Source organism: Sinohyriopsis cumingii, chromosome 6, assembly GCF_028554795.1.
Source record: "Sinohyriopsis cumingii isolate HCF-2022 chromosome 6, ASM2855479v2, whole genome shotgun sequence".
In the NCBI taxonomy this organism is placed as follows: Eukaryota; Metazoa; Mollusca; class Bivalvia; order Unionida; family Unionidae; genus Sinohyriopsis; species Sinohyriopsis cumingii.
In genome coordinates, this window is record NC_142966.1 from 72,184,226 (window position 1) to 72,206,622 (window position 22,397).

The 22,397-nt window shown below is 34.7% G+C and overlaps 2 protein-coding genes across 2 annotated transcripts in view; one reads left to right on the forward strand and one right to left on the reverse strand.

Moving 5' to 3' along the window:
* Positions 1-273: 273 nt before the first annotated feature.
* Positions 274-18,903, reverse strand: LOC149797190 (uncharacterized). The gene is made up of 2 exons (XM_089960365.1): positions 18,671-18,903; positions 274-4,081 (listed from the first exon to the last, which is right to left on the reverse strand). Exon 2 carries the CDS (start codon positions 4,040-4,042, stop codon positions 2,702-2,704), a length of 1,341 nt encoding a protein of 446 aa, XP_089816491.1. The 5' UTR covers positions 4,043-4,081; positions 18,671-18,903; the 3' UTR covers positions 274-2,701.
* A 58-nt stretch (positions 18,904-18,961) lies between these two features.
* The window catches only part of LOC149797191 (intraflagellar transport protein 88 homolog), an 81,527-nt gene continuing 78,091 nt past the window's right edge, over positions 18,962-22,397 (forward strand). Inside the window, exon 1 of the mRNA XM_089961871.1 lies at positions 18,962-19,093. The gene's annotated coding sequence lies outside the window, so the exon portion shown is untranslated. The remainder of the gene's footprint in view (positions 19,094-22,397) is intronic.

Here is a 22,397-nt window from a genome sequence, read left to right on the forward strand (position 1 = left end):
TTTAGATTCCAATCCTGTGAAACAACACCCGTACAGGATGAACCCTCTTAAATAGGAATAGTTGAAAAAAATATATTCAGTATTTGCTGGAGAATGATTTCATAGAGCCCAGTATAAGTGACTGGAGTTCACCATGCATACTTGTTCCAAAACCAGATAAAAAATTTCGTATGTACACTGATTATAGGAAGGTGAATAGTGTGACAAAAAAAAAACAACAACAGATTCATTTCTATTACCAAGAATAGATGACTGTATTGATAAGATCGGAAATGCCAAGTATGTCACCAAATTTGACCTTCTGAAAGGATTTTGGCAAATTCCATTAACGGAATGAGCAAAGGAAATTTCGGCATTCTTGACTCCAGATGGACATTATGAATATAAAGCAATGCCGTTTGTGATGAAAGGGTCGCCAAGTACTTTTCAACGTCTCATGAATATGATTACCTCTGGTCTAGACAATTGTGATGCTTACATCGATGATGTCATCATGTACAACGACACCTGGAAAGAACATTTAACAACAATTCGTTAATTCTTTGACGGATTCACCGATACAAGTTTGACAATTAATTTATCTAAAAGTGAGTTCTGCAATGCTAGTGTAACTTTTCTAGGACATATCGTGGGCCATGGAGAAGGTAAACCTATAGATGTTAAGGCCAATGCTGTCTCTGAATTGCCTGTGCCTGTAAATAAAAAGAAACTGATACAATTTTTGGGTATGGCTGGATACTATCGGAAATTTTGTTCCAATTTTTATATAACTGATGAACCCCTGACAAATTTATAGAGTAAGAGAAACAAGTTCCTTTGGACTGAAAAAAGTCAGGAAGCTTTTGACAAGTTAAAAGCCATATTTCAAAGCGCGTCAGTTCTTACAGCTTCAAATTTCAGCCAATCATTTAAACAGTCTCTTGATGCAAGTGATGTTGGGGTTGGATCAGTTTTTATTCAAGAAGACGAAAATGGCATTGATCATCTAGTGTGCTGTTTTTCTATGAAATCAAATAAGCACCAAAGAAATTATTCAACAATCGAGAAGGAGTGTTTGGCTTTTATATTGGCATTACAACATTCTGAAGATTACATTAGTTCAGTTCCTTCTTTCACCTTTTATCTATAGAGAAATTATATAGTTGGGCTTTTACACTGAAAATGGTTCGTTTGTGACCATTTTGGAGTTAATTTTAAGTTTGATTCAAATTAATGGGAATTCTAAAAGATTAATTCTTTTTCCTGGAAATATTTTAGTGCTCATACAGAATTCTTGGAAAAGACATTTCTTTAAATTGTATTCGGAAATTCAAACACTGGAATAATGTTTGTGAATCAGGGAAGACCTGTAGACACTTTCACATCATACTGACTACAGTATACGTCATGACCTTCCATTTTGGATTTTTCGTCGGGACTCTAACTTGAATTCATTTGAACATTTCATTACTAGGACTTCTAAAATTTAAATCGTGGATTGTTCTTGGATTATTTTTGGTTTTCATTCTAAAAACCGTAAGTTCTTATATTTTAAATTTTTTGTTAGTATTTTTCCAGGGAAATAAATTATGTTATATTTTATAAAGCTTGTTGTTTTTATAATTTATAAGAGTTCATTTTAACCTCATGTATAATTAATCCATGGCAAAAAGAAAGCTTTACCATATCAGTCTTTCCTTTTCTTTATGGGGGGGGGGGTATGTATATTTTATTCTATGTATCTTTGATTTAATTTGTTTGTAAGTTTAAAAAAAATTTAAACGTCAATACCTATCAAAGTATTATAATTTTGTTTACTATGAATTTGATACTCTCTAGAAATTTGTTTAACCTGACTGTTTAGACTTAAACACCGAACTCTGTATGTGTTGCTGAGCTAGATCCTGGTCTTGACTGATAATCAAATAAACAACTTTTTTTAATCCATTCTTAATGTCTGGATAATAGTGAAATTGAAACTGTACTGGAATACGTGACCTTAGACGTAAATTCCTTCTAAACTGTTCTGAAATGTGAGCTCGTGACCCTCATACGGGTATCTGTTTTGTGCAATTTTTGACTGTAAAACTTTTGCCTATAGAGAAATGATCTCAGTTTGGGCTTTTACCTTCGCACTGGAAAGTGTTTGTTTGTGAACAGTTTAGAGTTACATTTTAAGTGTTATTCAAATTATTTGGATTCTAAAAGATTAATTCTTTTTCCTGGAAATATTTGGGTGCTCATAAAGAATTCTTGGAACAACACATTTCTTTATATATAAAAAAAACTGCAATCAAACACCGCAATATTATTTTCTGTGGTTCACAAAGAACTGTAAACACATCAGCGCTATACTGACTACATTATACGTTATCTCCTTCCATTTTGGATTTTTCGTCGGGACTCGAACTTGAATTCTTTTGAACATTTCATTACTAGGACTTCTAAAATTTAATTCGTGGATTATTCTTGGATTATTTTTGGATTTGATTCTTAAAATGGTAAGTTCTTATTTTGTCATTTTTACATTGTTTTTCCAGGGAAATAAATTATTTGTTAAATTTTTCAAAGCTTGTCGTTTTCACTCTTTCTTTTGTTACTATTTATTATAGCCTAAACACGTAACATAAGACCGTTAAGAACCTAATTAACAAAATATATAAAATGAAGGTGAAATAAAAAGGAATATGCTCTAATAAGGAAAAAGGAATCCGGTCAGTTTTTAGAAAAATAATGAGTATTTCTTCAAAATGGTTTCTATGTATTCCGGTCGAGTCATAGGGTGCCACTCCCGGCCAAGAAGATCAGACATTGCAGAAGAAAACCTTTCCTGGATGCAGTTGGACCTGACGAAAATTCGAACTTCTTCTAAAATCTCAAAATCATCAATGTAGTTATCGTAGACTATTCTCTCCTCCAAAAGGAAGAGTTCTTCGATATGTCTGTTTGTGTATGCAATGAGAAGGGAAGCTCCACTAGATATCACATCCTTGACAGCCAATGTGCGCAGCTGAGGAGAATTTTGGACAAGTTGAATTATAAAACGTTCCTTGTTTTTGATCTCTTCTTCGGTACTGTAAATGATATAAGACCCGAGATCCATGCTGTAATCGATAAAAGTTTCCAAAGTGTTGTGATAATTACATAGCAGAGGAGTCAAGTGGGGGTAGTTCAGCAAGAGAATTTTGCAAAAAATCAAGCTCTGCACTGGCATGCTCGGCTTTAAAAAAATATCCTTCTCTGTCCACTCATGATTTACTCCCAGGTGGCAGTGAACTCTTAAGTTTGACCCCTGTCGGCAAATTTCACGCCACTGAGAATCATTCAAGGCTTCTTGGTAAAAGTCTTTGGTCTTGGAATTGGCCACAATGTGCAATACCCTGAGAGACCTTGATGCAAGGTGGCAAAGTAGGCTAAAATTAAGGCTATTCGGACAAAGCGCTAGCTCCTTTAAATTGACCAGGTACATCAAGTTGCTGAGCGAGTTTGAACAAAATGAGTTGACCATCCATAACCGCGTCAGTCGATTTGAATGAATTAGGCTAAGAGGCAACTGTTCATTACGTGTTTTGAAGTCCACTTCTTCGACTGATACAGCTTCAAGTTGCGCGTTTCCCTGAAAAAATTTGTACAAATTTAATTTAAAACTATCAACTGCTAAGATATTCGAATCCACGCGTAGTGTAAAACTGATCATGCCATGGCAAATAGAAACAAGCTGGTCAAAAAGGTGCAATGAACTTCGATGTTTCAGATGCAACTCCAACTTCTTTATATGTCTTCCACAAGTCTGAATGTAGACTGTAAGTTCTCGAAGCACGCCATTTAAACGTTCACTGTGAAAACTGTTTGTTGTGGAATCAGTAGGAAGAAGCTCAAAATTCAAATGGTCTTCTAAGAATGAAAATTGGTGCCATACTTCTCTACGGAATGATGCAGAATGCCATGTTTTGTTGACTTTACTTGCATTTAGTCGGTCTAAAAGCGATAAATGACTCAGTATCTTGGCTATCGCTAATTCAGGAAGCGTATTCCAGAAATTCTCCGAGATCTGATCATTCATGATTGTGGCTGTGTGATTACAATTTTTTCAAGATGTCTTCTGAAACAGAAAATGAGAGAATACATTACAGCGAAATGTCCTATTGAGTAAAAACTGTCATGACTTTGTTATAACCATTCTAGATGTTACTTAAGTTTTTCTTTGGACATCAAAACAGTTTTTATTGCAAACAAAGAAAAATACTGTTTCCTGCAATTCCTTTGCAAGCAAATATAAAATCTGAAATAAATGTATTCCTTTGAAGTTAATGATTAACGAAATATTCCTTTGGCTGAAAGAGAAAACGCAGCAAAACTATTCTGCACACTTACTTTGATTACTTTCTTGCACTTTGCCGAATGGGTGTAAACCTTGTCTAAAAACATTAATTAGCTCTTTCTTGTGCCAGTCAACATGTCCAGGACATCTTTTATTCAGAAACTGGTTCCGTTGACAGAAAAGCATAAAAGTAGTCAACGCAATAGAGCTTTTTGCCATAATTATCATCACCAACAAGTTCATTGATAACGTCCTTCAATAATAGCGATTGACATTATAATGACACACATATTATACTTTTTATCAGTTGCCTTTTGATTATTATTACTGCTTTAAACACACACTCACGCCATCCATAGCAGTTGCGCAGTGACGCGATCTTAGAGGCGCTCTACCGTTTTGAATGTTTCATACGATTCGATTTTTAAAGAAAAAGAATTTCCCCAGGTTTCCTCAGTGGTTATACTGTCTATTAAAAAACCCACCTTGTATATATTAGGTATTGTTAAAAAAAATCAGTTCCCTTTATCTTTTTACATCACTGATGGCTGTAATTTGGGTTACAGAGTATACAGCTTGGCCTTACTTCATACGTGCACCTTTCAAAAACTGCTAGCTCTGCTCGGTCACTTTCACTTTCACTTTCTGGGCTGCTGATGTGAATTGAAAAAGAGGACCGATACTATTTTTTATTATATATTTAGTCTTTCCTTATTTACAATTTCAAAAACTGGTATTTTGTAGTCTGGCATAATCTCAATTTTCCATTTTTTTAAAAAAATAACTGCTTAATATATTGTTCTTTAGACTAATTCACGCCGACTTTTCGGGCATACGGGAACAGTCATCTCGGTTATCCATTTCCAGAAGAAATTTCAGCCACAGTACATACAAATAGCATAGAGGTACGCCAACATTCTCTCCATTGTGCTTGTTGCAGATGCAAACAACTTCACTTTACACCTGTCGCGCTCAGAAGTTCATATTATCTCCAGGGTGCCCCAATAAAGACCACATTTGTATTGATCATGTTATGATTTAATTTTGCTGAAACGTTTAAATCGCAAGCATTAAAACAGACCGTTTGAAAAATTCTCATAGTTTTATTCCCCACAGAACAGTATTCATTGATAACAAAGTCCCACACAAGCCTACTCCATCCCAAACCCCTTACACAGAAAAGGGAACTGTTTTTAAAATGCACACATTACATTTTCTCAGCATAGCGACCCATGTTATGCTGCAAGACAGAAACATGAAATTAAAAAAACTGTACAGTTTGAAAAGGGATGGAACAGATGAGGTTAATGGAGGTCAAAGGTCAAAGAATAAAGTGTTTGCTTATTCTTCTAACGCTAGAATATGGAAGAAAGATAATTTGTTTGCCATCAGTTATCTCTTAATTACATTACGCACGAATGATGGGAAAGATTTTCACTATATATTTTTTTCACTTAATGCAACAGTTTTAAATTTAAGTAAACTTCATTATTTTGCTCTACCGCTCCGGTGGCATAGTGGTTAGAGCGTCCGCCTCAGATACGGGAGATAGTGGGTTCGATCCCCGGCCGAGTCGTACCAAAGACTTACAAAAATGGCACTAACAGCTGCCTCGCTTAACACTCAGCATTAAGAAGTTAGTGTTAGGACTGGTCGGCCTTGTGTCAGGATAATGTGACTGGGTGGGACATGATGCTACATGTTGGCGGCATGATGCCCAGTGCTAGGCATCACTATAAACTGTCACACTGCAGGGATATGACTGAAAAAGTGTTAAAGCTACTTTAAAAAATCTAAATTACAAAAACACACGCACACTCATTCCTTTGTTCTAAGATTTGTTATTTCCCCGATAATTAAGGTCATTACACGCACAATACTGCCACAATGCATATTGTGTAAGCAAGAGCAAAGCATATTGTGTAAGCAAGAGCAAAGCATATTGTGTAAGTAAGAGCAAAGCATATTGTGTAAGCAAGAGCAACATAAGCATACTTAGCCTATTTTCAGGCATAGCATCAATGTTAATGTATCCGTTTTACTAAGAACATCGTACATGAGGACATGAAAATAAGAAAAATTAAGGTGGCGCCGAACAGTTTAACAGTTTCGTATTTGACATAGGGTTAGATTTTTAAAGCCAAATACTTTCCCATGTTTACCTGACTAGTCATACTTCCCAGTTAAAAAGGCATTGTATGTGTATATATATATATATATATATATATATATATATATATATATATATATATATATATATATATATATATATATTTATATTGTTAGGTATAATCTGGGTTCTAGAGTATATAGCTTGGCCTTACTTCAGATGTGCATGTATATAAAAAAAAAATGCATGCTCCGCTTGGTCATTTTCAGTTCATGGACTTCAAAGGTAAATTGTAAAATAACAGCCAACAACTTAATTTGCATTTTATATATTTTGTAATTCACTGAATGCACTTCCAGAAGCTGTTATTGTCTAGAAGCTGGTATTGTCTAGTCTGGCAAAAGACATTTTCCCTATTTTAACAATTGCTTAAGATATTGTACTTTAGACTAATTCAGGCTTTTTCCGAGCTTCTTTTCGGTTAGCTGCGTACTTACTGCAGGTACAATATCCACACGTACAATATGAAAAGAAATTTAAGCCACAGTACATAAAAGTAGCATAGAGGTATATATTAGTTTCAGGGGGAAAAAGATAACCACAATATAAAATCTTATTTTCTTATAGTGTAAACACACTACAACCACCACCATAAGCCAACCCCTCCAACAAATCAGATTTGCTAAGACTGTGTTTGACTGTATGATTATTAATTCATATCTTCACAAAATTAACAAAAGGAACATTTCAGAATCTTGAGTTTATTTGTTACATATCCAGAGCATCTGCAATTATTATTAAAATTAAGCGTATTTTTTCACCTTAATTCAAATGTAAAATGGCTTTGCAGCTCAACTTTTGCATGCATAACGTCAGTTTTACAGTGACGTACGAGACTTCTATAAAGTACAATTAACAGTCAAATATGTGTGTTTATAAAGTACACCAATTGCACTTAGTAATATAAAGTAATAAACACTACGAGAGAAATGACACCAGGCTTTGTTTTACAGAGGACTAAAATGTATCAACAATCGTAATATATTTTTTATGTGGAGTTTAGGAATTTTAATGATGTATCTACGTACCTGTCGCTGTTTGCGTTGCTAACATTTCCAGGACGGTAATGATCCTCGTCGAGAAAGAACATAGACCTACTTTGCCTACCACGTCACAGGTCCATGCGCATGTGCAGTCTTCTTTCGTAGGGACATAGACTACTTATTGGAAATCAGTACGGCATGAGAGGAGGGAATCATGCAACAGGGAAAGGCGAGTATTACATCACTAATTAGTCCCTTCTCCCCACTCGTACACTTACACATTTTAATATCATTTATACATATAGCTAATGTGCCCCTAAATTTGCCAGTGCTGCGAGAATGATGGCCACAACAAATGGTATAAAAAGGATATATTCATCAAAGAGCGAAGGCAGATGGAGGACCTCATGGGTGTTACTCTTCATGAATGAAAGGTCAAACTCAGTAAATTAATTGATCGAAAGAATAATCTGCCTAGAAATAAGAGGCAAGAAACAACTAGGGGTGAAACGATTCATCGATATATCGATGCATCGATACTTTTGCTTTAACGATACACATATCGATACCTGAGACGAAGAATCGATACAAAACGATACTAACCATATGCACGTTTCTCTTCAGCATCATGAATAAATATTATTAGTTTGCCTTATTATTCTCTAAATACAGAATTCATCTGAAACAGCATCTGCAGTCACATGTACTCATGTTTATTAGCAAAAACGGAAAAGACTTGAGAATACTCGTTCGCTGTCAATAAATTAACACAAATGTGACATGGTTCGTAATTTGCCCCCCTCTCCAATTCCATGCTAATTATCATAATCCAGAAGCATTTTCAGCATATACTATACATTCCGAACGTGTTTCAGGTGTATAATGAAGTACTAAGCTCATCATTTAACAACCACTTTTACGCGGAGTGTCTACGTTGAATTGTATTATCTCTACTTTAGACGATCTGAAAGCTACACTACCGTTGTGTCGCACAGTTAAATATGTTACACTAAACTCTTACTGGATGGTTATTCCTTTTTCCGGTCCAGGTTAAACAATAACCACCAATCAGAAATTAATGCAGCTTATTACAACCATGCAGGATTGGCAAAGCAACAGAGAAACTTCGCGCAGAAGTCTTTCTGATACTCCTTCTTGAGAAGTAAAGTACGGCAATGACACGTACATATCAAACAGCGCGAAAGTACACAGGATTAGATTTCTAAGTTCGCACTCTAACACACTTTTCTGTTTCTCAATTTTCATTTTTGTAATCTTTAGATTACTAATTTTTTGTTTTATTACATTTTCTCACTTTGTAATTCATTATACCTAGTGGAGCAGAAAATTTTAGAACTAATTTGAACTGTTGTTTGCATTAGTCATTAGGAAAGTAAAAGGATATACATTGGTGTGAGACCCGCTTTGTTAAAGTCATTTTCAACCACAGTGAGCTATATTCATACCAGAATGGAAACATATATTATACAAGGGGGTCAAAAACATGTACAGCCTACTGGGACATGGTTGAGTACGTATTTCCAGACAAAGCTGGAGGGGAGTGGGGAAAGCCAAAGGCGTTCCACCCACCCAGGCTGCGAAACATTGGACTTTGGGAGCGTCCAGAATTGCCCTCGGCAATCAGTGATATTAATGGCACTCAAACTTAGGGAAACTAGATTGACGCCATTGATGGATTACAAAATGCGGGGATAAACAAATATATCTTGTACCCCCCAAAAAACTGAGACCCCAATTCTGGAAATGTAAAAGAAAGAGGTGAAGGGGATTGAGGCATAGACGAGCCAGACTACACCTATATTTAGAGAGGTGGAGGCAAAAAAGATGTGTTCGTCTCTGGTCTCCCTCTCGAGATAGACAACAAGGAAATAGTGGGGAAACAAGTTTAAAATAAACTGAAAACCATGGACAAGAACAGCAAAATGGCAACTATCTGGGGGTTTTGAGAGGTTAAATCAGGAGTAAGAATTATGACAGTCCCTAGATAGGAAGCAACAACAAAAAAATACCATCATATTTTTATGTTATGGGATTCATACTGAAAATCTGATACAGGGTGTGTGAGTCCGACATGATCTGCCAGCGCTGTCGGCAAACTGGACACAGTCCCAAAGACTAAAAAACAGTATATAACACCAACTTACGCGAGCAAGGCATCTAATAACCAAATAAACCTTAACGCGGAGGAAAATGCAGACATTCAATCAGAAATAGGAAAACTGGTTGGAAAAAAAAGAAGGACAGGACAGTACACCATAATATAAACTTGAAACAAACACTCAAGGGACAGAGAATTTAAAAGATAAGGGAAAACACGTTAGTGGAAACGACTGCAGAAGAAACACTTGAAACCACATATAAAACACAAATCCATAATATTGATATCACAGGTATAATGGGAGATGACAACTCCCAACAAATTCCGGAGTGGAGCAGATATTTAAGCCCAAACAACACGGGAAGAATACTCACACCATGCAAGGGGGAGCATACAGTGCTCACAAATATATTTACCCTATTGACAGAGGATGAAATTACATTGGAGGGGGAGACCCCTCCCCCCCCCCTTAATGGAACATTGCCCGGTAGACTTTCTTTGCCTGAAACCATTAACATCTACACCGGTGCCCAAATTTCGATTTAAAAAACGAAAGATGACACAATCACTGTCAAGCTGATAACAAGGCAGTGACAGTACATTGCCAGAAGGCAAGAACCCGCAATCATTAAAAAATGAGAAAGCTACCACAGGTCCCCCAAAAAAGGGGGAACGTTAGCCTCAAAAAGACCAACAAGGACAGGACACTCAAACGAACAATGAACAGAATGATGGAAGTGATGACGAAGACAATGGTAAAACGGAAACAGGCATGGAAATGGAAACATAATTAGAGACAGAAAATACGAAGACACACGACAAAACTGAAAATATGAATCAAATGAATTGAATGGAAACTCAAATAACGAGGGTGATGGGGTGCCCCTAGCAACTTAGATTTAAACATGTATAACCTTATACTTAATCAAATAACACTCTAATAAGGTACATAAACTAAATTAATAATAATGTCAAGAAATGTGGCAGCCTGGTGGGGAAACAAAAATGGAAGGAAGAAGAAAAAAAACTTCAGGATAGCTTCTATTAACACAAACGGGATAGACAGGGAAAAAGTACTAAAATTAATTAAGGAAACAGAGTATGATATTATATTAGTCCAAGAAACACAACAATTTTTCAAAATAGTTAATTGCAATGGTTGAGGATAAATTGAATGCAATAGTAATATTAAACAATTATAAACAACATGATATAAGGGGATGGGTAGCAACAATTATCAAACATAGAAGGGATTTAAATTGGGGAAGGATAAATGAAGGGAATTTTTCGCTGGTAAAATGATACATGTAGTAATAGGAAAACTTCAAATAGTTAATGTTTACTTTCCTGGCAATAAGTATAAGAAACAGCAATTTATAGAACGTATACATAAATACTTAAATGAATATTCAGTGGAAAATCTTATGATGAGAGGTGATTTTAATTGGGTGGGGGAAAGTGTAGACAGAATGCACCGGATGATTTAAACATCAAACGGGAAATGAAAAATTTACTAACTAAGCATAAATTGGTTGACATATATAGGAGGCTTAATATGTTAAGAAAAGAATATATCTATGAATATAAAAATATGCAAGCAAGCAGACTAGATAAATTATAAGGTACGAACAATGATAATAAATTATACAAGAACGCGGAAATCACAGAGGTCAAAATATCAGACCCCAAATTAATTAACATTGAAATCGGTATAAAAAGTAGAACTGTGTGGGGAAAAGGAGTGTCGAAAATCAATAAAAGTCTTGAGAAAAATGAATTTGTAGAGACAATAAATTACGTGACAAGGAAATTTAAACATACAGGAAATAGAGATTTTATTAAAGAGTGGGATATTCCAAAAAGTATTGTAAGAAAAAAGCAAGTAAATTTTCGATACGAAGAAGAGAATTACAAAAAATGGAGAAGGAGATAAAAAAATTTTTAAAAAAAAACAATTACAGAGGAAAGGGAAAATATACTGAAAGAAAGGCTAAACAAAATAATGGAAAAAGTAAAGGGAGGGAAATAAGAGCTGGAAAGTTTACAAAGATATACAAAAAAGCAGAGGGATTGTATAAAAGAGAGGAATTAAGACGGGGGGACATATAGAACAATTAAGAGATAATAACAATGATACAACAGGTAAAACGGAAGTTATGAAACACATTAGAAAATATTACTCATATACACAACACAGAAGATAGATCCAAACATTATAAATTAATATTTAGAAGGGAGTACATGTGATAAAATAACATCAGAAGATAAAGACTTATGTGATGAACATATCTCCATGGAAGAAATTAAAAACACCATTAACCAACTAGCAAAAAGAAAATCCCCAGATAGAGATGGACTCACCGCGGAATTCTATCAAAAATTCCAAAGTGAGTTTTCGCCGATTCTTGAATGACTCTATAATAATATTATACTGAGAAATGAAGCCATGTCAAACTCAATGAGGGAAGGTTAATCACAGTAATCTACAAAAGGAAGGGATATAGGGAAGATCTAAAAAAATGGGAGGCCCATCTCCCTCCTTAATACAGGTTACAAAATTTTACGTAGGATATTAGCAAATATGGTTTTAAAAAAAAGGAATGAACACACGATAAACATAAACCAAACATGCGGGGCAAAAGGGTGGGGCATTTAAAATAACATTATAAGAAAAATATTTGATTACGTACAGGAAACAGGTCAGAAAGGTGCCATGGTACTTTTCGACCAAGAAAAAGCCTTCGATAGATTGGAACACAACTACATACAGAAAGTTCTGGAAAAGTTTGGATTTGGAACGTATTTGCAAAATTGGACCAAAATCATGCATAATAAAAAAACTGCAAGAGTACAGGTAAATGGGGGTGATACAGAAAAATTTGACATACAAAGATCAGTGCGGCAAGGGTGCACACTATAAATGATATTATACGTGATAACAAATGAAATCTTAAGTACTAAAAACAGAAAAAACAAAGAAATAGAGGGAATAAAATCCCCAATCTAAAAGAAGAATTTAAGATGCACCAGCATGCAGATGATTGCAAAACTTTATAAGAGACCCAAATTCCTTCGAACACCTAGAAAAGGAATTCGAATCCTTGGGAAAAACCTCGGGGTAAAAAATAAATCATGACAAAACAGAAATTTTAAAAATAGGAAACTGGAGGGGAAATCACCCTGGATTAACCACCCCTTACCCCATTTTAATAACGGATTGGGTAAAAGCTCTGGGAGTCTTTTTTGGAAAGAAGGAGGAACAATTAAACTATAAAAACATGACAAAAAAAGAAAAGAAAATATCTGGGCACTCACGCCACTATGCATAATGCAGCGGGCCCAAGTAGCCAAAATCTACATGTACTCACATATAAATTACACATTAAAGTCAATCGACATAAGAAATAAAAAGCTAGATAGATTAGATAATGATATAATTAATTACATTTGGAGTTATAAAACTCGCTATATTAAAAAGAATACCTTATAAAGGGCAATAACGAGAGGAGGGCTAGCCCAATACTACTTAAATGTGCAATTATTATTAATCGAATAAAAATGTTAAACTCAGGTCCACAAACACCATGGGAAGCCCTATACATCTATTGGTTCGGATTCAAAATTAGAAATAGGAAAGATATCTACAAAAATAGTATGCTATCCAAAAAATTGAAGTCCCCCAGAAATTCAGGAATATCAAATATTTTGCTAGTCAAATATAGGGATATAAAGGAACTAGGAAAATAGATAAATATAGAATGTATCTATCTATCTATCTATCTATCTATCTATCTATAAATACGTTGACGTAGTCACACTTGACTATTAAGCAACGGGTGGTACGTGGTCAAAGATAAAGTAAAGATGGAAGTGATAGGACAGTCAGAAGAGTAATGATAGGAAAGGCAGAAATAAGTAAAAGTGTGTCAGTGTATGTTTTCGTCCCTTCATACTCAGACCAATCCGGCTACCGTAGCGGCAATGAGATATGGAACCTCAACCGGCATAGCCCTGAGGATCACTAGGTCCTACTTGTAGCTGACTAGTTCATTAGAATGTGATTTTGGAAAGCTCCTGCTTGTGAGATACCAAGTCAGGAGCTTCTGCAATTACTGATGGTAATTTGTTCCAAGTCCCTATTGTACGCGGGAAGAAGCTGAACTTGAAACAATTTGTCGATGCTGACTTTAATTGGAACTTTTTCCTGTGGTTTGCTCTAGTTTGGCTATATGCCAGGGTCAGGTATTTGTCTGCTGGTATGTCCACTAGGTTGTTCGCAATCTTGTACCTCATGGTTAGCTGGGCCTTGGTTCGCCTGGATTCGAGTGATTCCCACTGGAGATGGTTGAGCATTGCACTGACACTGCTAGTGTTACGATATTTATTTGTGGTAAACCTAGCTGCTCTCCTCTGAACCATCTCCATCTTATTTGTTAGATCTTTACTATATGGGTTCCACACAGTCGAGCAGTACTCAAAGACCTGGTCGAACCAGAGTGAAATATGCCGCACTTTTTACTTCTTCATTGTTGATTTGGAGGTTGCGGCGCAGGAAACCAAGGTTACTGTTCCCTTTTTTCACTATCTTGTCTATGTGCCTTTTCCAAGAGAGGTCTCTAGACAATTCCACCCCGAGATATTTTGTTGCCTGCTCATTGGCTAACTTGTGCCCGTACGAATGGATAAGGGAGGATATTACAAAGAAATGTAAGAAGCAAAGTGGAGCAAGACAATTATGGAATTAATTGGGATAGAGCATTGGGGCACTGGGCCAACATCAATTCCCTTAAAATACAGAGCTTAATTTTTAAATACATGCACAATGCATGGCTAACAGGGGAAGTAGCCCTAAGAAGGCACATGATAAGGGTGCTACCAAAATGCCCAATGTGCAAACAGGCTAACTTCACAAAGTACCATGCAATAGCACAGTGCGAGAAAAGAAAATCTAAAAGGATTAAACTCATTATGGAAGTATGTAAGAGAAGTATCGAAGGAAGAACATATTATTTCTAGACAGAGATTCTGACAAAAAAACTAGTTGAAAATATTACAGATTACATAACCAAAACAATGAAGGCCTGTGGTCAGGTGATTACTATTTTAAAAAACTTGACTAACAGGACATCATAACTGGGGGGAGGGTTATGTGGAGAAGGCTTTGGTTCACAGCCCAAATAGGGGGGTGTACCGGCCTGAGCACAGGCTGAAGCCTTAACCTCATCTCCCCCACCACAAAAAAATAAAAGTGTTTTTATGTGTTTGTGTGTCCCCCTGAGGTGTGTTTGAATTTTTTTAATCAAAAAGAATTTTGATTAAAAAATTATTTGAACAAAATTTTGATGGGTTATCTTTTCCCCTAGTGTATTCTAAAGGGTTGTTCATCCAATCTAGGCTTCAGTGTCCTAGTCAAATTCCCTTGCTCTTTTTGTTTTCAAGTGACCTTTGCTAAGGGTCCCCTATGTCCTGTGTTTGCTATATGTGTATTTGCTATTTTTGTTTGTATGCTATAGATTTGTGTGTAAGGACAGCATTAGTGTCAAATTTCCCCTCAAGTTCTCGCATAATTTAATTGATTTGATTTATAAAAAAAAGAGAAAATTTACTTTATTTTGTGATTTGGTCTAAAAGATAAACTTCTGCATTTTTTAAATGGCTTTAGATTTTAATGAGAAATATTTTGCATCTAAAGAAAAAATAAAACAAATTCTATTGTGTTATGTGTGTCAGCATGATTTGACGTTTCTCAATTTAAGAGAAACAATTATGCCCTGTTTTAAGGAACCGCATTTTTTTATTTTCCATATGCTTCTCTTAAATTTTGTTGTGACTGTCATATATATATATATATATATATATATATATATATATATATATATATATATATATATATATATATATATATAAAACCACTGAAATGTACTGTAAATGTGTCCCCATTTCATATTCTGGTCAGCTGTGCGCACTCTGCCAATAACTAAAGGTTAAACTCAAGCCTCTTCGACATACTTCAAAGAAACCGTCTGTTCTACAGTGAGTAAAATCACTAGCAACTGATTGACAAATAAACAATGCCCTTTTTTGTTATAACTAATAATGGCTAATATGGGTGTGAATTTATGTTAACAGTTCAAATGTGGTCTCAAGCTACCATACATGTGATAACTATTTCCCACATTTTATATCCCATTTTATATCCCATTTTATGTGCATCTAAGGTCTTGTTCTTGTTTTCATCAATTTAGTTTGCAACTCTTCACTTTTAGGATAACTGTTACATTTGTAAACTATCTGCTACTGCCCTGTTGAATAAATTTTAAACTTTATCCTCTTAAGTTGTATGCATCTGATCTTCCTTTCACTTTAGTATCTGCATCCAATATTTGCACTGCATATCCTAAATGTGTAACACACTGGTTATTTAAGTCATTGTTTAGTGACTGACCTACTGTTGGATCCTCTACCCCAAAAATCAAAGAACATATTAAGGATGTTTGCCCAGTCATATTATCTACTCAGTGTAAAAAAAAAACCACATTACTGTCATACTACAAAATTCTTTAAATATTTAATCTTTTTCTTTAATGCTTTTATCTAATCTGTTTATAGCACCTGTTTGTAAATGCTTAAAGTTTTTCATCAATACTGCATGAAAGAAAGTAACTACAAAAAACATTTGAAATAGGAATTCTGGAAAACATGAGCAAGACATCGAAGACTCGTTGAACTGCAATTGAATGCTACTGATCTTTCAGTGAAAGTGTATAAATTGTTATGCTTCAAAATCTCACCAACTTTACCTAATTCAGTAGTTGTATCAATTGTCATGCTTCAAAATTTCACCAACTGTACCTAATTCAGTAATTGTATTAAATGTTATGCTTCAAAATTTCACCAACTGTACCTAATTCAGTAGTTGTATTAATTGTTATGCTTCAAAATTTCACCAACTGTACCTAATTCAGTAGTTGTATTAAATGTTATGCTTCAAAATTTCACCAACTGTACCTAATTCAGTAGTTGTATTAATTGTTATGCTTCAAAATCTCACCAACTGTACCTAATTCAGTAGTTGTTTCTATGGTTACTAAATCCTAATAACTTAAGAGTTGGAGTTGGTTATATACCCTGTGTAATAATTACTCACCGTTAATAAAACTATCATTACTTTCTTCATTATCATTGCTATTCCTCTTTGACATTATTCAAGAACATTTTAATATTATTAAATCAATCTGGAATGGGTTTTGTTTCATTCATATTGCTGATGTAAGAAAATGTATTGTTTTTCATTATTTGAAGTATTGTAATAACTAGCTACAAAATCTATTTTCTGTAATGATATGGATATTTTTCCATCTCTGCTATCAATCTGATTTGAAACATTATTTCTTTTCCAGGTTGTTTTTCCATCATAGTGTAAGTTTCAATTCATAACAGCAGCATAAATAAAACAACATACATTCAAATTACCATTAGAAATTGATTTTCCATTTATGTTGTACATGTATCCATTAGCATTTACTTTGTTACCTGCATTAATATAATAGATTTCCTGTTTGCTTATCCTAAATATCATTGTTACTTTATTTTTCAGTCCTTCCTCTGGGGCCCTGGGTGGCTGAATTGTCTGGGGTGCTCATCTTTACAGACCACTGACATTACATCTCTGTCCATGTGGGTGCAACTTTTGGTCTTGGCTATAGTGGGCATGTTAGAAAGCTTTCCAGTAGCTTCACATGGGTTGTTCATTCTTGTCTGGCTGCCATGTTTGGCCTATCATGTGCTTAAAAATGGCAACAAACCCATAACCAACCAACCAAACCCCCGTCCTTCCTCCAAAACAAGTTAAGGTCATTATTATTTCGGCTTTCTATGCTGCTTGTGTTTTCCCTGTTTTGCATTTTTTTACCTCTTTGTATCTGATATACTTGTTAACTGTCAAATTAAATGTGATTGATTTCATTATTATTTTTTAAAGCCTGACTATATCAATACTGCTTAACTAACTTATGGCAGATGTTATAAAATTAAAGCTTTACTGTATATCGGCTTTTTCTTTAGCAACAAACCCTTATAACATTACACAAAACCCACAAATGGCAAGAGGTGTAATAAATCCTACTGCCATTCCTGATACTCCTAAACTTGTTGATAGAAAACAACCTGATGCAGCTAAAACACTTACATGCTTTTCTTCTAATATCTCTGTCACATTCAATCTCTTTCTCAAATCATTTTAAATTTAATTGATCTTTTGCTATACAAAATTAATGTAATTGTCAGTAGGTGATGCACTTGGTATTTTTTCAACTAGTTAGATCCATGAAACAGATCACCAAGTCTTAAAGTTGTAGAAGATTTATTTGTTTTTTTAGCTTTGCTGGACTTGCTGTCAATGTTCCTTTTTGCTTTCTTTAGTTTGCTTTTTGACATTATTTATTTTGACCTGGAAATTAAAAAAATACATATTTTTTATCATGTGTTTTTGTGTGTATTGAGAGGGGGGATAGAAGAACAAATTAGGAATGTATCCCGTCATTACTACTTACAATCTCTCTCTCTCTCATCATGTATGTATACTGAAATGTATAATACAAGAATTTACACGAATGCACAAGAAAATATTTCCTGAACAAAACTGATAAACTATTTTTAGAAATAGTGGATAGAGAAAGAAGGAAAATAAACTTGGGAAGCAACAGCATGAAGGAAGAAAGACGTTTACAGAGCAATATATATCTATATGCTCTAAAAACTCACTTATTTCGACTGCAAGAACAAACTTAAAGACTTAATAATGTTTCCTACCTTAAATATTCTCAGCATGTTTTTTTTTATATTTTCTAATTTCATGGTGTTTATGTTTGTAATCATATCATATCATTATATATGTTTTTTATCTTATAGGTGTTGTCTAATATTGTAAAGTGCTTAGAGCTCCTAAAGATTAGGCGCTATACAAAGTCCTCATTATTATATATATATATATATATATATATATATATACACACGTGTGTGTGTGTGTGTGTGTGTGTGGAGAAATAACTTAACATGTATACGATATATTGATTATTATTGACCGTGAATGTACATACCCGATAAATTGTTCCGGATCGAGAGCAGGACCAATTATTTCCAATATGCCCTCAAGTTAACACCATCCAAGTGGAGGTTTTCAATGAGAAGCTGAATATCATATACGGTGCTTGCTAATTTCAACGTCCGAATTACTTTTATATCAATTTATTTTGTAAAACCTTTGTTAACATTGTCATGATCATATGTCTTCTACGATAAACTAAAGATAGAAGGTTACATACTTTTCTATTTCCGGATTGTGTTGTCAAAGGACTACTTCCGTAAATGCGCAGAGGAGATGCGCAGTCGTCGAGAAGCAGACATTCCATCTGAAGCGGCAGTTTAGAAACATAAACAGTCCAATAGCATTGAAATAATTTAAAAGAATTTGCGTAATCTCTAGCAGAGGCAGTGATAGTGTATGAATTCTTCATTTTTTGGTAAGAGAACAATATTCATGATTTGAAAACAACATGGTTAATTCTTATAGCTACTACTACAAGAGTTTCGCTGGTTGGTTTTGGGGGTTGGTGTGGGTTCGACCTACATGAAGACGTCCAAAACATAAATATGAGCGTGGAGGTCTTACATATAGGATCTTGGAGTGGGTACACAACATCATCCGAAAGCTTAAAAATACATTCCAGCTGTTTACAGTTATTTGACGGATTATAAGCATTAATAGACGGAAAGAGATCATAGAGAAGAAGGCAATAAAGAAAAATCTAAAGCATTAAAAATGAATAGTCTGACATTAAAGCATCCATCACTTTGAGATTAGCTTGGAGATTGACATTGATGAGAGAAAAGTTAATTTGAACATTTAAAATATGTGAAAGAATTGTATTGCTTTCCTTTATTTTCACAATATTATGCATTTATTTAGTAGGTTCTAAGTATGGGAACCTGTAGTCTTGCAACGTAAGACACATCACCCGATATTTTTGTTCTGGGGGGTGATGGGTCTTACAGCCTAACTAATGGTGCTGTTTAGCGTGTTCTGACGTCGACTCGCAGTGTAACGAAAGTCAAATTTTCAAAAATATCACACACAACTGGCAACCAATGGCGATACTTTTCTACAAAGCAAAGTTAAAATGTTTTTGTCAGACTTTACTTACTCTGATGTCTTTTCTTTAATAAATTCAAATTCTCACAAAAGAAATGGACCAGTTCTCAAGTTTCATTGGCATACATTTCAGTTGGCTGGAAAGCAGTGAAAGCCAGTAATGCCGAAATCAGGTTAAGTTGAAATATTATTCTTTAATGAAACGAATAAAAATATATATTATGCCTATTAGAACTGTAAGCAACATTTCGTTTCGTTCGAGAAACATATCCCCCACATGAACCTACTTAAGCATACTTCGGCATACCTTGACTACCGTCACATTGCAACAAATTTAAATGTATGTCAACAGAACATGAAAATGGGTCCATTTGCTAATGTCATATTTTCATTCTGCCAGGATAAAGACAGAACAGTAAGTATATTAATTACACATAAATTAATGGAAGAGTGTCGATATTGGCTGCTAAGTGTGTGAGATGTTCCAGAAACTATTAATTCCAATGTCTACCGACATCGGAACACGCTATACATGCTGTTATTTGGATAGTAAGACATAGCACTAAAACAAAAACATGTGCTGTGTCTTACATTACAGGACTAGGGAACATGTCTGAGTCTCCTCTATATTAAAAATCACACAGGTGTTGTAGGCATCACACACAGATGATTTCAGTAATGGGTGTCCTTTTTAAGAATTTGATTCTACATACCTTTAAATGGCAAGTATTCACTTCATTTGGATTCTTATACCTCCACATTCCTTTGGAAGGTCATTATTTATACGCCCTAAGAAGTGCATATAGCAAAATCAATGTTAAAGTATGTGTACATTTTTGGATGAAATGAACCTAAAGGTGTGATCCAGTACAACCCAGATTGAATGTTGTGTTGTGATGTCTCACTGAAAGCTATGCATTTTAATAAATAAGTTCGTACTACACTATGTTGTGATGATTCAACTCGAAGTGCCCTTTTCTTGACCCAGCTTTAGCACATGGCCACCATTGTGAAAGACCATAGTGTCAATAATTTTTGTCTGGAAGTTGCTTGTTGACAGTAAAGGTGCAGAGTATTCAATAATCAGGATTGAATAGACTTTGGTTAAAGAAAATTTGTGTTAAAATTTTAAAGAACACTTTATATTTAGTATAAAATGAGTAAATGTGCATGCATGACCCATGTGACTTGTACTGTAATCTTTCCCCTCCAGTGTTAGAGATTAAGACAGAATTATGTTGGAGTTATAAATGCAATGTAAAACATTGAACCAGATAGTACTAACAGGATATTGTCATCCCACTGCCATAATACACAGTGTCTCATAGCTCTGTTCTGACTGCTATGCCAGGTAGATTGGAAACCATTTTTCATGAATCTCTCACATGGTTGGTAGCCTTCATTAAAAATACAGTTGCATAGTTTTTTAGTCTTAGGCTAGATGCTGTATTCAACCTATTCTTTGATTTCTTTTTCATGACTGGAACAAATCCCTGGTACAACTATAGACACATTATCAAAATCTGCTGACCTACATTTCAGTAGTTTGGAAGAGGATGATAGCCATAGAATACCAGTCTGTTAGAACTAGTGAACTTAATGAAACAAAAATATCTGTTGCTTAAAGGTGAGATCCTGGCAGTGCCAAGAGGAAGATGATTCTTGTGTTTGAATTTGATTTAGGCCATAACAAAAGAGATCATTAATTTCTGCTATTTGTCTGCATATGCATATATTCCTTTTGTTAAAGAAAATGTGTTGGCTGCACATGTCTTTTTAAAAAAACATGCATATTGAAACTGCAGTCTCTCAATTGTTTTGGGATTTACTTTGGTTAGGAAAAGGTCATCATATTAAGTATAACTTTTTATTCTGACAATCCTGATGGGCACCTCACTTAGAATACAGGTTGTTCCAAAATTAAAATTATAGGGGCTCCTGGCATCGGGCTATCAGATTTTTTTTGCACTGGATTCAATCAATTCATATATAAAATGTAAATTGTTATTATTTCTTCATAGTATGCAAAACTCATATGTAAAAAATAGATTATTATTGTTGGTTACTGACTCGTGTACAAGGGCACTAACAGGTTATATTCCATCATCAGTTAGCATCTCTGAATGATCAGTTCATTCCTGTTTACATTACAAGACCCATTCTCACAACTGACTGAAATCCATATATCTATACAAAGCTATCACATGCTAATTAAGTATGCCTCTAGAACTGTTTTCAGCCAGATTTACTGTCCAGTTCGTTATAGTCAAGAATGGAGTGCAACAGGCCCAAATGATATCAAATTAGTGAGGCAATCAGTAAAGAAATGGGGCTACCAGAAGGGAAACAAAACTCAAAATTACAGCTGTTGGTTGGCAAATTAATTGTAAATGCATTTAATAACCATTGCCACTCATTAAAATATAGTTTTTCACCACTTGATGAAATATATGTTATTCACTTGGTACAAGCAAATATTCTCCATATTCTGGTTGGATTTAAACATGTAGTTCCTGACTGGGCAAGTGTACTTTTATAGATTTTTGAACACCTGCTTATTTGAAATGTGATTGAGAAATGTGGAGTTTAGGGTAGTTTTATGAAAACTTAGTTTCCAGATAAATAAAAATATTGTTGGATTTTCTGGCCCAGGTATTTGTATCAGACTCATTATA

Excerpts from the sequence above, each read along its gene's own strand:
- LOC149797190 (XM_089960365.1), bottom strand. The coding sequence starts at position 4,042 with ATGAATGATCAGATCTCGGAGAATTTCTGGAATACGCTTCCTGAATTA.